General features: G+C 35.5%; 1 protein-coding gene across 1 annotated transcript in view; it reads right to left on the reverse strand.

Annotated features, from left to right (window-relative positions):
* The window catches only part of LOC119531831 (multidrug resistance-associated protein 1-like), a 78,765-nt gene extending 63,131 nt beyond the window's left edge, over positions 1-15,634 (reverse strand). The window contains 5 exon segments of the mRNA XM_037833544.1: positions 291-468; positions 5,385-5,527; positions 6,224-6,371; positions 12,038-12,099; positions 15,409-15,634. Coding sequence (XP_037689472.1) covers positions 291-468; positions 5,385-5,527; positions 6,224-6,371; positions 12,038-12,099; positions 15,409-15,480 — 603 coding nt within the window. The 5' untranslated portion in view covers positions 15,481-15,634.
* Positions 15,635-18,649: the final 3,015 nt, after the last annotated feature.

Below are 18,649 nucleotides of genomic sequence, written 5' to 3' on the forward strand. Positions count from 1 at the left end.
TGACATAGGAGTATACAGACATCATCACTTAATTTCACAAATTAGGGATAACTAAAAAGTGCAGAAATTATAAGGAGAGGACCCTATTGAGAAATTAAATGATTCCATCTGGCAACCAACCCTCATGAGTAAAAGTTATTTCAAAAGGAAACTAATGTATAGCCAAAGAGCACTCTAAGAACTTTTAAATATACTCACATTTTTCAAGTCCCCTTATTTTAAAAGCATACTAAAGAACAGTCCATTTAAAAACTGGGAAGCCCTTTTTTTTTTTTTTTTTTTTTTTTTACCTTTTTGTAGACCAGTCCAATTACAGCTGTCTTAATTTTTGCAGAGGTAAGCATGTTAAAACGTTGATATTGCTGAAGAATCAGGGTTTGCAAAAAGACTACAATAAAAAGTGCCATTGCATAACCATAGCCACTCCAGCCAAAATCAGTGTGGTGTTCACAGAAAATTATCATTTGCCTGCAGATCACATGAAAATAGAGACAGGGAAAGAAATACTAAACTTCTGAAGGAGGTAAAGGCTTATGAGAATTCAATGTTGTCAATATATCACACACAAACACACACACTCAGACACACATGTTCCTACCTGTTCTTTTTCTCTACTTCCACAATTGTCATCCTCCTCTTTTTTTCACTCAAGTATTAGATAAGAAAGTAAATAAAACCTGTCATTTTCAAAGGTTTATGGGTGAGAGCTTTCATATGATAATCTCTTCAAATAAACTCTGTTCTGATCTAACTCCATCAGAAAAGTTGAGACATGGAAACATTTAAAACAAGGTTTCTTTTTCTTTTTTTCAAAATCATATGTTTTGTTAAATATACGGAAACATCGACAACTAGAACATGATTAGGAAATCTCTTACACTGTCAAACAGACAGTTTTTAAAAGGCTCAAATTATATCTCACTGTTTATTGTTACTTTTATCCATATCTGATTTCTCTCTCCTCCCCTTTTCCTTATTTCCTGTTAAGTTTGGTGACGGCATGGTCATGATGATCAGCATGGTGCTGAGATGCACGAAGACAAGGCAGATAGTTCTTATGACCATCTCAGTTTCTTATCGTTCCTCAAATATAAGCAAGGATTAAAATTGAGTGCCTGGTGTTAATAACACCATTGTTAATAACATTATAGGTTTTAAAACTGCATTAATGTGAGATGACAATAACAACAACAACAACAATAATAATAATAAAGACCAGATATACTCTGTATCATGGTGAAAACAATTTGAACACATATTCTAGGTGAGCGACTACAAATTAATGTCATTAATTTTGCAGGCTTAATTCTTGGCTTACTTACATGGTTCTGACTATTTTGTTAGCAAAAGGTATAATAGTAGATGTTTTAGAAATTTGGTTTTTCATTCTGAATTCTGCAGATGGAAAATGTGCTTTGTCACTAAATATAGTCATTTTGAATAGACTTGCAGGATATGAGAGCCAGAAGGAAAGCATGGGTAGTCAGGTAAGAATATACCTAATTTTTCCCAAACAGTACTGAATTTAAAAATTCATTCTTTATGTAGGTTTACATTTTCAAAGTAGTAATTAAAAAATAAATTTCTAAGCATTGATCTATTTTATTGGTAAACTTGGACAGCTAATGAGAGAAGAATGAAGAGCAATTTGTGTAGCCAAATTGTTTTATAAATCAAATACTTCAGAAGTTTAAACTTATGAAAAACAGGGCTTTAGAACAAAATACATACCAGTGTCTCTAAAACCATAATCAAAACTTCCAGTAACTGCAAATTATTTGGAGTACTATATATTCTCAATGATGCTATTAAATTATTACACATCCCACAATGAGATAACAACAATAGGAGGTTCTATATTTCTAGTTGCTCTCTATCAGATGCCATCCATTTGAACACCAAATTATTTTTATGAAAGTAACTTTCTAAGTAAGTGCCTTCTTGGTGTCAGAATTAAATTTCCTGAAAGAGAAGCACTGTTTTCCTTATTGTAGACATATCTATCCAATTAGATTTTTTCCTTTCCCATAAAATCAAAAACTAAATGTCTAACAACAGGTATCATAGTATTTACAAATATTAATCAGGAAAGACTGAAAATAATCCATAATCAAGGCATGCTAAAGACCGCCTGGCTATATTCGTGGTATTGGATATGAATACTCATTTATCTTCTTTGACTGTTTTTTTTTTCACCACTGACTTTTACCTGGATTAATGCAACAGGTAATTTGCAGGTAATTAATTTTCCAAAGGTTTCCCTTCTAATGCAGAATAAAAGCCAATATCTCAGCATATTCTACAAGGTCCTTCAAGATCTGCTTCACTGCTTTATTTACAATAAAACCATAAAGGGGACAAAAAGAGTAAGCACAACAAACAACAGAGGCATATCAGGTAGACTTGACTCTCTTCCACTAGCAAATTAATGAGAGCATTATTTTTAAACAATTGATAGGAGTATTAATACTGTAACAATGTGTTCCTATTCTTAAAGATGGTCCTCTCTAGTAACTTATTCATCAAAAGAAAATATGAATGTCTGCAAATCAGCTTACAAAATTCACTCCCCCATGTTCAAATTATGAACATGCAAACTAATAAAATTCTTTCTGATGGCTCAATTGTTCCACCATGTGCAAATTTTAAGGTTATTCAGCCACTGTAGGAGGTTGTGCTGGTTTGGAGCTGTTATGTATCCTACAAATGACCATGCTCTTTTAATCTATCCTTGTGGGGGCAGACCTATTGTGCGTGGGATTTTTTGGTTCAATTGACATGTGACCAAGCCCATTCAGGGTGGGTCTTAATCCCTTTATTGGGGTCTTTTATGAGGAAAAGAGAGATGAGAAATGCCTAGAAAAGCAAGAAGTACCCACAGGAGCTGAGAGAGAGAACCACTGAAACCAGAACCCAGGAGATAAGGGCCAGCAGATGTCACCACGTGCCTTCCCATGTGACAGAGGAACCCCAGGTGCCAGCAACCTTTCTTCAGAGAAGGTATCCTCTTGCTGAGTCCTTAATTTGGATATTTTTAATGGTCTTAGAACTGTATCTTGTAACTTAATAAATCCCCATTGTTAAAAACCAACCCATTTCTCATATATTGCATTATAGCAGCTTTAGCAAACAGAAACAGAAACTTTTTGGAAAAGAGAAAATTTGCATAAGCCCATTTATTCAGTATTATATTGAGGAAATGTATTTGAGTTCTATGCGCCAGGCTTTGTGCTAAAAGCAAGGAAACAAAAATGAACAACCCAGGATCCTTTACCTGGAGCAGCTCGTTGTCTAGCTAAGGAGAAAAACAAGGCAATAGACTCATTTCACTGCAATATGGAAATTATTACTTTGTAGGCATGACCAAACTAGTGCATGGCAAAGCAAGCCACAAAACTGGGGAGACTATTCTCTAACCCATAACTAAGAATTTGGCAATTCTCTGGTACCCCAGAGACTGCACATTTTAGGAGAACATAGAGACACTGAATTGCCATGACCTGGGGTTATGTTCAGCATTCACCAGATTGTACAAACCATTTAGGTGCAGTAAATCCTTGTTATCAGTTAGGGAATGATGGGAACACTCTCAAAATCCAAGTTCCCAGATGCTAGCCAATGGTCAACCATTTAAGCACACCTATCACAAGATAGTAGTCAGGCCTGCTATTTTAACTCTTTTCGGCATAATGACTAACAGATAATTCAAATTTAGCAATCTCAAAAGCAAACTCAACTCCCTACTCTACTCTTTCCTGAGACTTCTCTACATCAGTAAATGGCAACTCATTTGCCTTGTTACCAAAGCAAAAATCTCTGAAGCATCCTTGACATTTCTCTCTTCCTCACTTAACTACATTCAATCTGTACAGTACATTCTGTTGATTCCACCTTTAACATAGATCCAGAATCTGACCACTTACCACTTCCACTGCTATACCCTAGATGAAGCCACCATTGACTTTTACCTGGATTAATGCAACAGTCTTCTAACTGGTGTTCCTTCCTCTCTTGCTCCTCTTTATTCTCCACACAGCAGAGGGATTATATCATTCCCTGGTCAAAATTCTCAAAAGGTTTCCCTTCTAATGCAGAATAAAAGCCAATATCTCAGCATTTTCTAGGAGGTCCTTCAAGATCTGCTTCAGTACTGCACCTTTCTGACCTTAATCTTATCACTCATTCTCGCGGTCTGTTTGCTCCAGCCTCCTTGTCTCCTTGTGGTTCTTCAAAAATACCAAGCACACTCCTACCTCATGGCTTTCTGCCTTCCTGTTTGCTCCCCTAATTGAAACAGATATCTTCTTGGCTTTTTCCCTAGCTTTCTACAGGACTTTGCTCAAACGCTTCCTTATCACTCTTCATCCCCCACACTAGCATTCCCTATCCCTCTGATCTTGCTTTACTTTTTCCCATCAGATAATCAGTATTGTTTCTTAATATATTCTATATTTATTCATTTGTTTATTATTTATTACTACCCTCCAGGTGCTACTAGAACAAGGACATTGTTTTGATTTTTGCTCTATCTCCCATGGTTCACCTAGAACTGCACATAGAAGGGGCTCAATAAATATTGAATGAATACATTCCTGAATCTTATCTGGAGTTCAGGTACCTCAAGGTTAATTTTACAGTCTTTGAAACCCTTAACTGAGAAATGTATTCAATTCTGGAAACATAATCACAGGTCAATTAAAAAAATACGCTTTCTTTTGTCTCCTTCATGTAATAACAGAGGTAAGGCAATGTTTCTTTCAAAAAGGTGGCACACAGTCGGGGGCTCATTTCATTGTCTGGCCATAAACTCTTGCAGATAGATATCATAGAAATGCTTCCAATCTTTTAGCAATATATATATATATTAATTTTGTTGGCAGATAAAATCAATTCCCAAACTGTCACAGCTAAGAAAAATAATAACAGTATCTTTCATTTCATGTTTTAAATACATATTCAAGTCTGACTACCTGGGCTTGAATCATAACTCTACCAGTTTCTAGCTGTGTGGACTTGGGCAAATTATTTAACCTTTCTGTCTCCATTTCTGCATTATAATAACGGGTGTAATAATACCTCCGACTTCATAGGATTGTTGCAAATGTTAAATTAGATAATTAATATAAAGATACATTAATGTAATTATACTACACCTTATATATGCAATTAATATAGAGATTATAATACAAAGATTTTAGAACAGTGCTTAGTTCATGGTAGGCTTGAGTAAATATTGAGAGCATTTATCATAATTTGCAATAGTATTGCAGGCAAATCTGATAGAACAACCATATCTTAAATAAAACTTGCAATAAGGATATCACCTACTCTTTTTGAGTAGAACTTTTATAGTGAAATATTTGCTTATCAAGACTTCAACTTACTTCATTATGAGTGGGCTAGTAAAGGACAAAATATCAGCGAACACTTTGAATAAAGCAACTTGAATCAGGACAAACTTAAAGGTGCTCCATAATGCACAGAGTAACGATGGTTTCCTGGTATGTCCCTCTTTACCAAGGGAAGCCTATATAATAAAAGAAAATGAAAACAAAAAAAAATTGGACTAAGAGGAATAAGAACAAAAAACATGTATATACTAACAATAACATCAGTAATGAACTCCAAAGACAATAAGAGAAGAAGAAAGGAATAAATTCAGTTAAACTTGAAAACATGACCCTCATCATTGGTACAATATGTCTCCCAACTAACTATATGCTATTATTGACACCACATGGCATACATGGCGCAAGAGATGAGATATATTTATATTTTATATCACTTTTGTAAGTTTTGAAGCTGTGTTATTAATATAAAAAGAAATAGCATACAGTTTATATTTTCAAATTTCATTTTCTTTTTGGGAAGTGTAAAGAGTACATATAGCTACATATGTACATACACACATATAAATGTATATACATATTCACACACACACACACACACACACACACATATATATATAATGTTAATACATTTGTTCCTGAACATTAAAGGGAAGGGATGCTGGATAATCTGGTAACAGAAAATAGCTGCAATAAGCAACCACTTGTGTTTATGGACATGACTTGCTATTTCACATATTTTAGGGAATTTCTATATCCCTATTACCTCTATGCCCTATTAATAAAAATAATAATGGGATTTCATATTTGGAAAAAAAAAAGCTTTATCTAGTTTTATGTAGTAATCAACTACTTAGGTTTTAATAATTAATTACCTTTACTTTTTGCCTCTCTTGATTCCTTAAAACTTCCTTCCTCCATTGTTTTTCAAAAATGGGACACACGGTGTAGGAAGAATCACTTTCATTCAGCTCAAAAAGATCTTCTCTTTCCAAAGGCTTCTTATAGCCTAAAATAATTACTCTAAAAATGAAAGAGTGAGATAAACAATTTAGCAAAACCAATAATCACATAACAATGTTTGCAAGCATTTATTTCATTCCTTGATTTATTTTCTTGCTCAAGAGATGATGATTAGACTTTGTATTTGAAAAACTGTACAACTTTACCCTGGAGTTCAATAATAAGAAACAATCATTTGAAGTTCTTGTAGCTCTTTAGAAATCCAATCATTCAGGGAAGCACTAACTTCATTTACTCATCTTCTATTTGGGGCACATAGCATTCACCTTCCCTACCTCCCTCACTGAAATTTAAATAGCTAACTCCAACAGTAAGGTATTTACCCAACCACCCAAGAACCCAGGTTTGCCTGCCCCAGGGGACATTTTGAATAATTACACAAAAACAATGGGTCTAAACTGGGTCTGTTCCAAACAAGCTAAGATGTATGGTTATCCTAGTTTATACCAGGTAGACTGTTGTGGCAGGCAATGGATTGCACTCATCCCACAGCCATCCCTCTGCCCCACTTTCTTCCTGCTAACAAAAATCCAATAGTTATTCAGTTTAAAATCTTTTAATCAAGGTAAGCCCTTACCCCAGCTATGAAGATATGAATTATGACTGGTGTAAGCCAGTCCTGGTAATCTCTTTTGCTTTGGATTAATAATATAATAATAATAGTAATAATAATATAACTCAGTTCTGGCTGATAACTGAACATAAACCTGCAGGAAAGAACTTTCTTTAACAAATGAAGGAGCAAAACTCTTCAAGAGGAGAAGTTTTGCCTGCCTCTTCCTTCCCCTTCCTTCTTCTTTCTAACTGGACAGAAGACATGGTGCTCTGAAATAAAGAAGCCATCTTTATCACCATGGGCAAGAACCTAAATAATAAGGATGGGGACGTGGAAAGACAGAAAAAGTCTGGGTTCTTTATAAAAATTTTTGAGACCATTCACCAGCCTATTTCCAGCCTTCTTACCTATGTAATAAGAAAATAAATTTGTGGTATTATTATTATTTGGCTGTTCTGTTATGTGAAGACAAACACAATTCTAAGTGAAACAGTTTAGATATGCTCAGTTTATGGGCTTGGTTACATGGCTAGTTCAGTAGAAAATTAAATCCATATTTAAACACAGGCCTTCTGGCTCTATAGTCTCAGGTCTTTCCATTACAAAGTACATCATCAGCCCAAGAGACCAAATAATAGCATCATACTACTCCAAATTGGGGCTGCTTTCATTGTCATTGGTTCTGAATAATCTCAGTTGATAGAGCCTGGAATGGCTTTAAACCATGAGTCTCCACTGGATTCAATGTTACTTTTATTATAATACATAATGCCACACCACAATTCATGTTTAACAAAAAGGCTTAAATGTAGTAAAAAATGGACTTTCAGTAATCATGTTTCCATTGGCTCAAATATGGGGGACATTTTCCTGCAATGCACTTTTAAAAACATATGAAGCAATAAACTATTTTCACATCATATTGCCCTTCTATTCCATTCCATAAAATAAATATTCATTTTCAAAATAAGATTGCATTGATTTTCACAAAAGCATTTTTAATAATATTTACTGCCTCAGTGTTTTGAGCTAGAACTGTGCAAAACTCAGCAGTTTTGGTTCACAAGGATAAGTGACCCTTGGCTTTCATGCTGAGTCTCCAAATAATGCAGCATCTAAAAGTCACACAAGCTGAATTCATTACGATTCACTTGGCTTGGTTATTTAACTATTGTGACTTCTCTTTTCCACTGTGTGTGCTCCCTCCTCACCTTTTGCTCTCTTCTGGCAGATGTAAATACCTCCATCACACTGACTAGTCTTACTTTCCCATATGAGTGTCTGAAAGAAGAGGATGGTTTGTCTCTTTAAATCAAAAGTTGAGGCAGTTTTGGGGGAAGCAATTTGGACCAATAGCTGACTCTCCCAGTGAGTGAAATGTAACATGCACCAAGTCCCAAACCCTTTTGGGCCTTATTCCTAAAGCAATAATAAGGTTCCTACATGCATCTTATACATTTTAGATGGCACTTCCCTATAAAAAGCATTTGCTTATACTACATTAATTTGATCCTCCTTACTCTTTACTCTGTAAGGTAGGCAGAGCAGATCTTAATTTTCTATTTTTACAGGTCATTAAACACCAGTAACTCCAGAGACTGGTCACATTTTTGTAAATATAATATAAACCAATGCTAACTTAACCAAAGGCACACATCATACTTTTACTCTGTTCTTAATCTTGTTGTCGTAGAAAGAGTTTTGAGTATATTTAGCATTAGTAAGTGTGCATAACTATCTCATTAAAAAGATGTGGAGAGAAGAGCAAAACAGTGGCAGTTTGCTAGAAGGATTAGGTGATGACCCCAGAAAAGCCAACACAAATATAAGGGATCAAATATAAATTTTGTAAATGAGTAATATTTGAACACTTGGCAAGTATGGATATATAGTAGGATTACCAATTTTGTTACTGTTAATTGCCTTTGTAAACATTTCTGGAAGGGATGATTGTGTTATGGGAAAAGTAATGAAGTAAGTCTGTCCAAAAATCCTAGAATGGGACCATCAGTTAATATATGAGTTGTATTAATGTACAAGAAAAAGGTAAGATATATTAAGCAGTGTATCTCTGGTTAAGATAATGACTCAACTGTGACCTACAAAAAATTTAACGAGATTTTTCCATGCATATCAAGGGGATTATTCCACACCATGATTATTGTACAATGATGACAGATTATATTTGCTAATAAATGCTTGGAAACTATTTGATAATCAAAATGATCTAGACAGCTACTGCCTTAGGAATTAAGGTTCATAAGCACATATTTTCCTAATTATTTGTATTATCTGAGTACATTTTAGTTGAATTATTCACGCAACAAAGAACACTTGGTGTAGGAAATAATTTCTGACTTTATTCCATAATTGGAAGAACACATCTGAAAGTACAATTAACCATTGTCTTCAAAGAGACATTCTCATTTTAAACAATAGATACGTTTCAACTATAATTGTTTATCACCAGATAAGAAATCAAATTATATCCATTCCAGATGACAACATGCTATGAAAATATTTTCTGTGTCATTATGAGATGTTAAATTAAAAGAGAAAATACATGTGATATTCAACAATTATGGTCTATTGGTTTGACTGCCTAAGATACGGACTTCAAGTTACTAAGTTCCCATATTTAAAGATGTTCTATGCCTTATTTTCTTATTTAATTTAATTTCAGCTTCTTATTTTAGGTCTCCTAAAGTGTTGCTTGCAATACTTAATATTGCATATGTTGCATATATAATATCTATATGTAGTTTTTATAGATAATCATAATTTAAAAATTGATTTTACTTAAAATTGATTTTATTTATATTATTTATATGGTATGATATCCTGTGACTTAAAACTGACACTGAAAATTGTAAGTAAACCTCACATTTATGTAACTTGGAAGTCTTACCAAAATTCAATTTCTTCTGTTCAAGTATTTGCTTCCAAAGTATATAAGCTGTCTGTACGTCAACTGTTTTCATAAAAATCACCAATGATTCTCAAATTAACAAATCAAAATGTAGAATATTCATTTCTTGTTTTAATTTACCCCTTTTTCAGTATTTGGCCCTACTGACCATTTTGTTTTTCCCCCTCCTGAAAATTTCCCTTTTCTTAGCTTTCAACTCCACTACTGCCTTGACTTCCCACTTATATTCTGGATGTCTTTTCTTAGCTTCCATTGTAGATTCCTCCTCTTCTTGCCCTTTAAATACTGGGTATTCCCAATGTTCCATGTGTTCATCTTATTCAACAGGCTCTCTTTCTGGGTCATCTCATTCATACTGTGGCTTTAACTACTGAACTATATTTAATGCCTCTCCAATCCATATCCATAGACCACAGATTTAATCCTAAACTGAGATTCACATATCCAAACCTGTTAGATATTGTTCATGTACATGCTTCACAGGCATCTAAAACTCAGTCAAGCCCAAAGTGAACCCATAATCTTCCACGAAACTTGATCCTCAAAGTTATATGAAATAGAAACTGAGAGTTATACTAGATTTTTCTGAGTTCCTCAAGTTCCTCATCCAGCCAACTCTATATCCTAAATGGCTACTGAATCTGTGAAGTCCCCTTCTTCTTCATCGTTACCCTTTTTCAGACTGTGATGATATCTCTCCCAGAATACCAGGAGAATTTCTTAATCACTCTACCTGCCTCCATTTCCCCTACTATACCATATCCACAGGACTGCAAAGGTGATTTTCTGAAATGCAAACTCATCAGTTTAAAATTATTCAGTGGCTTCTCCTTGCCTTCAGGATATCCTAGAGGACTCTTCAAGATCTCTCTCTCTCTGGCTAAATTCCCTGCAACTCCAACACTCCTCAGCATGGGCGAGGTCAGTTTTCTCTTATCTCTTTTTACAAATGATGTTTGCCTAGCTTGGCAGGCCACCTGACTCACTTCTATACAGCTTAAAATGCTGTGTTAGAGCATGAATCCCTTGTGAAATGTTCACTAATTGAACAAACTTTGTTGGATGACACTCCCGAAGATTTTTGTTCAAATGTCTAGTGTGTTTATGTCACCTTTTGCCTTTTTGGGTAATTGATGGTTTACTTTTTAATCTTCAAATTCTACTATGAATTCCTGGGAGGCAAGGATGAGTTCATTTATCTCTGCATTTTTAAAGATTAGCACAGTGTAGGACATCTAGTACAATATGAACCTTCCTTGTTTTTTCTCTTTTTTTAAGGATTCATCTACTCTGGAGAAGGTATCTGTAGATCAAATTGGGCAATTTTGTTTCTACAAAGTACAGAATAAGGGCATAAAGTTAAGATAAATTCGTTTTATATCAAAAATTTTCTGTTATGAGGAAAAAGTACATTCTAAAGAAAGCTTTTGAATTTATAAAATTAGAAAACTTCAACTCTTCTTGTTTAATATGATTTAATTCCTATGTTAAAGTCAAGGCTTTCATTGGTTTTCTAATGAATCTCTGAGTCTCATTATACATTATGGATAAATTATTATTCTGTGGGATAATCCAGAATATATGTCCTATAAAAACATCAGTCATAATAACGTTCTTCTCCTGCTTTTTTTTTTTTTGATATAGCATATATAGGTATATAAGAGAGCATTCCTAGTAAAAGGTCGAATGACATAGAGAAAAAAAACATGAACCATGAACTCCAAAGGAACTTGCTTCTAACACCAACTCAGTATGTTCCTATAAAGGTATTAATGAACAAATTATTTCTTGCTGTGAACCTCAATTTTCTCATCTGTAAATGGGCAAAATAATATCTAGCTCACATGGTGTGGGGGGAGAATTAAATGAAATTAAATATAAAACAGTGGGTAGCAAACAGGCTAAAAAAATGTTCATTGTTCTGCCCCTTCCTAGTGTTAACAGGGGTACAAAAACAACAAAGACACAGCCATATAGAGGAGTATTAGTATACTTTTATCTATAGAACTGTTCAGTATGTTATTGTTTGTGATTTATGTGTAATAAATAATGAGGAAAAATTCTTTACAAAGTTATTTTGCAAACATCCATACTTAGACTTAAAAAATGACATTTAGGTATTGCTTGCCTTATAATCTTCCTAAGCATGGTGTGCTACAAACAAATTAGTAGAATTCCTACCTGCTAAACCAGGAATATGTCACCTTGATGAAGAATGAAGCACTTTTCTCCGGACTACATTTCTAAAAAGAAAAATATAACAATTCATGTATGAAGTAAATTCCATTAATTTACATTTGAGATATCTTTGTCAGTAGGTGGAAAAGTAAATATGAAAGAATTTATTCTAACAGTTAAAGCAATATTGATATCATAATCCATAAGGAATACAGTCAGGTGGAGAAATTCTTGGATGGTGGTTGTACTAGATGAATTTTAAGATTCCTTTGATCATTATGACTCTGTTTCCATAGCATTAAGCCATGACGGGAAGGAAAATCACTTTTGAAATTATTATTACTCTATGAAAGTATATATAACTTAGTAAGTTCTTTAAACTTATTAGCATAAAAGATTATTTACTGAATTAATAAAATTATGACAGTATATATATGAGATGCATCCATATATACATACATAATTTAGCTTTTTAAATTTAATTGTTATGCTAATGACGTTTTGTTGTTTTTTCTGAAAAAGTGAGAAAAGAAGTTAATATAATTGGTATTTAGTTTATTTCCATGTAAGAACCTAATTATACATTTTTGTATAAGTGTATAATTGCATACACAATTACATATTCATTACAATTACATTTTGTTTTCTGGAGGTTATAAAGCTCTTCCCATTGACTTGGTCATTTCAATCAAGTGAAAATGAATTAAAAAATGGAAGGCCTTAATAAATGCTTATTTTACATTTTTAGAGTCAGCATCAATCCCTTGGTACTTTAAAAGGTAAAACTTAAGTACCAAGTTAAATTTGATTCTTACAAATTGTCCCACATTTAACAACTTTTTTCAATGACCTTCTCAAACCCAGTCCTAATTTCATACTCAAACATAAAAAGTATTTACCACAATTTTTGTTATGAACCTAGAAGGAGCAAGTGAAAAAAAAATCCATTCTATCAACAAAATGTCCTGAATGTGGAGGAAAAACCATGATATTCACTCTAAAATTATTCTCTGAGTGACAGCAAATAATACAATAGTATAATATATAATAATAATATAATATATGTCATATAGGCTATACATAGTTTACCAAAATAATATCTATCCTCATAGGATTATTGTGAGAACTAAACAAACCATGAATGCAAAACATTTATCACACTGTTAGCACAAAACAAGCACTTATATATGTTAGTTATGATACTGTCACTTTTATTGTTGCCAAATATTGGGAAAATACATGCATAAATTATTGGGGGAAATTTCCCAAAAATTCTCTAATTAACCAGGAGAGCATATTTTGTATCACCAGTTCAAATTTCAGGGAGAGCTGCCAATTTGATATTGTACTAGATTTTAATTTGCCACCAATGAAAGGCTCTTAAGTCCAAAAGACATATCTTTTGTGGTAGACTTCAAATGGCCACAAGTTCTTTGCAGTTCTTCCCATCAAGACGTAGAACCTATTTTCCACCCTTGAAACTTGGGTTAGCCTTGTGTCTTGCTTTGATCATGAAAATGCATCAAGAGTGACACCGAGAATACCCCAATCCTAAACCTTGTCACTTCCAGTCTTGCTGTGTTTGGAACCCTGAGTGTGCTGGGTGAATGAGCCTGAGCTAGCCAGCTGGGAGGATGAAGCTGCAAGGAGAGCCAGAGGAAAACCATCTGACAGTCTGTCACCCTGGTCACCAGCTTAAAAACCGTCAGACATATTAGTCAGGCAGTCCCAGATTATCCAGCTACCAGTCAACACATCAGCTAATGGTGAGTGCATGAAAGAGCCCAGTGGGAATCTGCCAAGCTGATCCAAACTGGAAGACCACCCAGCTGATCCAGAGAATCAAGAGTTAAGTAAAATAGTTGTTTAAGTTTTGGAGTGGATTGTTAAACAGTAAGAGCTACTAGATACAGTTACTTTAGTAGACTAAGAACTTAGTATTTAACATCTCCTTTACCTCCGTTTTCAAGATGAAGGCATCTTACATGAGACCTTTTGAGTCCTAAGGTAAATAGCTCCTTAGATGCAGGCCAGGCATCTTATACTAAATTTATCACAGTAAAGTCAAAGCATATTTTACCTCCCAGGAGGAATAGCAGGAGAGTAAAAAATCTGGAGAAGTTAACTAATCCTTATTAAGCACCAAGAACATATAAAGGTCTTCTCAATAAATATGTAAGTTCTGAATTCATATCCTGGATCTCAATAAATTTTTTATTTATTTATTCCTGCATAGCAGCATCTATGTAAAAAAATAGAACGTGACAATTCTGAGAGCATCTTTCACTGTTCTAATTCAGTTCCATCTTCTCCATTAAATATTCCCCAATCCTTTTAACTCACTCTGTTGTCACTCTGACAGCACTTCTAGGCTGTAGACCTAACTAACCCCAAACAAATTCCTCATTTCCCGTTTCCCCAAGCCCACTGCAGAAGAGAATACAGACTTACGTTTCCTAAACCTTGTCATTATCTATATAATCTATTTTACTTTTCAAAGAAATTTTTAGTTTCCTGTTATGTAATCAGAGGAATAGGTGTCATAGTCATTTAACAGTTACTAACAAAATAGCAAAAGCCAGGATTAGAACAAGATGCGTTGAATCTGAATTTTTTTTCCTTGTTAAAACCACAGAACTACTTGTGTTAAGGGTTGTTTCTAAGCCCATGTTCTGTATAGTGGTAGGTGAAACAAATGGCACTATGGTTAGGAAAAATTCTCCTAATAACTACAGGAACTTTCCCTGTAGCACATGACTCCTTTTGTGGAAGAAGCACGTGCCAATATGGGGCAGAGTGAGGCACAGTGAAGTGTCTGCTGTTTCTGGATTAGTCCCAAACTGTGTCCCAACACCCGTGTCAGCTAACACCCAAAGTATTTATTTACCTCACAATCGCACCTGCGATTTGAATGGGCTCACCCACTAGTTGTAGAATTCCACCCCCATTTCCAGCCCTTCAGCGATGTCAGGTCAATTCATTCTCCTCTCAAACGGATGCTTCTTTTTACACGAAGTTATTCCTTCAAATAAATATGTCTCTTCCTCTCCCTCGGCCACAACCCATGATCGTGATAGCTCAGGTTTCAAACCATCCTGGGTACTGATCTCTGTTCTCACGACTGTGAGAGAAGGAGAGAGGAAGAAAGGGGGAGAAAGGGAGAGAGTCAGATGGAGAGAGAGAAAAAATGAAAGAGAGAGGGAGACAGAGGGGGAGAGTCTGTGTGTGCCTGTGCCCGTGATTACTATTAAAACAAGGCTCTAAGCCAGCAGCTCAAGTATCAGGGTCTGCAGAGTCACAGGTCCCTCTCCCCACCTCCATTTGAGCAGCCAAAGACCCGCCCTGCCTCTCCCGCCGGGACCAATGAGCTTTACCTGCGCCTCGAGCCCCCCAGGGACCCGCTCATAGGCACCACTTCCGCTCCACCACCGCTGCCGGGAAAACATGGTCCGCCCAGGAGCCCTGAAACTGGAGGCGGAGAGAGGTGCCGCGCTGTCACCTCCCTCGCAGGGGACTCAGTCCTGCGCCTGGAGGCCGGAGGATGCGCGCTCAGCCCCGGCGGTGTCAGCTGAGGTCCTGACCGCAGCGTGTCCTCCCCACCGAGACTGAAGGGGGGCGGTAAAAGAGAGGAAGGGGGAGGGGGAAGGGGAGGAGAGAGAGGGTAGGGGCGGGGCGAGAGAAAGGGGGAGGAGGGAGGAGGAGAAGGAAAGGGGAGGAGAGAGAAGGAGGTGGGGGGAGGAGGAGGAGAGAAAGCGTGTAGAGTTTAAGAAGGGACTTGCAAGGAGTTTGCCCTCTGCTCAGTGGTTTTGGACTTCGATTTCCCGGGTTGTTCAGTTTGGAAACCTGTATATCTTTAGACCAGAAGAACAAAAATCGTTAACTTCCCCACTGGGATGACATATGTTTCCACGCAGAATGTTACAGCTGTCCCTTACAGAAAAGTGGTAAGGACAACAAATTTCAGTAGAATTTTGCAAAGCGAATTTTAATGTAATGGCTTTAAAAATAAAAATAAATGAAATTCTTCTCTTAGTATTAGAAATCATAACAGTTCTTTGAATCTAAATTTTACTCTTCTAGTCAATTATAAAACAAGGTAAGAAATGAAAAACTTCGTAGTAATTAGGATTAGCAAACAACTAATAGTGACATGATATTTAAGGGGGATGTGAAAAACAAAGGATGCACTTTGGTTTTTAATAAATATTAGGAAACTCTATTCCTTGTATAAAGAAAAACTGGTGTATCCAACCAGTAACTTTGATGCAGATCAGGTGGCACATGATATGTGCTATGGGTCTGATGAATCACTTTGTTTCAATTTACTTAGAACCAGAAGCAACAGAATAGGGAATAATTTTAGGAATTCTGAATACTGGGAATAAAGTTAAGGAAATGTGGTAAATTTAACAAGGATGGATATTCTGATCCAAGACCAAGGAACATTCTGTCTGCTTCTTGGAACTGATGTTAGAGGTAAATGGAAACGATTGAGATTTATGACAAGAGAAGGCCAGCTTCCTGCAGAAAGGGGCCAAAGATGAATACCTATGAAAACTTGGGTCTGGACAAAGAAAGTGACGAACTGAGGAGCCTGACAATTTCAGTGTGACAGTCAGACCAGCCAGTACTCATGGAATTAAATTCCTGGGGAATATTTAGAACACCATTTGTGTTTCTTCCCATCTTTATGACCATATTTATTGGCCCAATACAAAGATGAAGTAGATTTAACTTAAAAATAAATGAGTCTGTGAGGAATTGAGGTTGGGACTCAGGAGTTAGAAACTTCGTCTCATTTTCTTCTAGAACATTCTACAATCCCAAGTGCCAATTTCGTGACATCCCATCTGCATCAGCCTCAATTGGGGGGTCCTCTCCCTACCTGTACTTTTAAACCACCAACTGTATGGCTTCCAAGTGGAAATTCCACGTCTTCTTGAGAGGAAAAGTGACTCTTGCTTTTTTGGTATAGTTACAAGGAAAGAAGGAATTCTGGAAGTATGCCATAGATGAGGAAGTCCTGAAGAAGATGGGCTTAAAAATAGCTCAGTTTAGCAACCCAACATTTGTCTACCATCCTCCTCTTGGAATCAGTACCCTGGTGAAAGGCTGGTTCTAGCAAGTAGAAGCAGAAAGATTTCTAGTTACTCAGCTCCTTGGCTGGAGGAAGGTGGGCAGAATCCCTGAGGTTATTAGGTAGAAAAAGTCCGAGAGGTTTGTAATTTGGGTTGGGGAACTAAAATGATGGAACTGTCACACAAAAGAGGGAAATCTCTGCAAGCCCCACAAAGTTACATTTTAATGTCATTTCTCCATTTTGAAGATTAGCAAGATAAGACCTGCTAATGAGAAGGAAGGCATGAGAGTCTGTAAGAAAGAAATTAGTTTTCTTGATTAAAGAAAACTTGGCAAAATATTCAGAATTGCTTAGGGAATAAAAAACATAAAATAAAAATTAACCTAACATAAAGAACCTTACCACAAAGCATTCTGACTCATAATTCTCATGTGTGCTGAATTGTAAAACAAGTACTTCCTTTTGTACCACAAAGAAAATCATGAAGAGGAAGATTAAAAGTGCATAGGGATTTAGTAATGGATGGAACATTTTATGCCACATTATTAGATTTTTCAGCTTTTTGGAAAAGTGAATTTTTATGATGGTTCTTATTGTTCTTCTAGGGATTGTGTGACGCTTTACAAGCTTTGCAAGCATCGCAGCTCACCCTTTCTTTTTAGGCAGATACTTAGGTTCAGAACAAGGTCAGAATCCCTGAGGCTGATTAGACATAAGGGCTGAAAGAAGAGCTGCCTGTTTTCTATAGCTAGCTTAGCATACAGTTTGGCACCATAGCAGAGGGGGGAGTTTCTTTCTTCACGATGTTCCAAGTTATGATTTTTGGGAGAATTGGGGTGAGGGAAATGTTCTTCTATTATTCTCGATTTTGACCTTGGTATAAAAAATTGAGTTCATGGTAGACTACCATTGTCATTTTTAAAGGGCCACTATTTTATTTTATTTTGTTTTATGTTTTTTTATTTTATTTTTATTTTTACTTTATTTTATTTTAATTTCCCTACCTAATTATTTCCCAGTCCATTTTTCCCCATCATAAATCATTTTTCTGTAGTAATTAAGCTATATCTTTTCAATTCAACTTTTATACATTTTTGAGATATTTGTTTAACCTTGAAAAATATATGGTACTGCTTTATGTGTTTTAAAAATGTATACAGGTGATATTTTGCTATTGCTATAAAGTCACTTGGAGACAGTTCTCTCCCCCTCATTTATTTTTATCTCAACATTATTTGTTGTGGATCTACCCATGTTAGGCTATGAAGCCCTTATGAATTGTTCCTTATTGCTGCACGGTACTTTGTCCTATGCAAATACCACATTTTATAGGGAGTCTCATTGTCTTCAAGACTATAAAGTGGTACCGAGTCCAAAAAGTTCGCTAGTCCTTAAAGATTATTAAGGACCCAAATAGTTTTTTATTAAATGTGCTTTATAGCTACTGATATTTATCATATTAGGAGTTAAAAATTTTAATGATTTATTAATTAATATGAAATAATGAACTCAATATGTATATTTTCCAAAATAAA

This window comes from Choloepus didactylus, chromosome 1, assembly GCF_015220235.1.
Source record: "Choloepus didactylus isolate mChoDid1 chromosome 1, mChoDid1.pri, whole genome shotgun sequence".
NCBI lineage: Eukaryota > Metazoa > Chordata > Mammalia > Pilosa > Megalonychidae > Choloepus > Choloepus didactylus.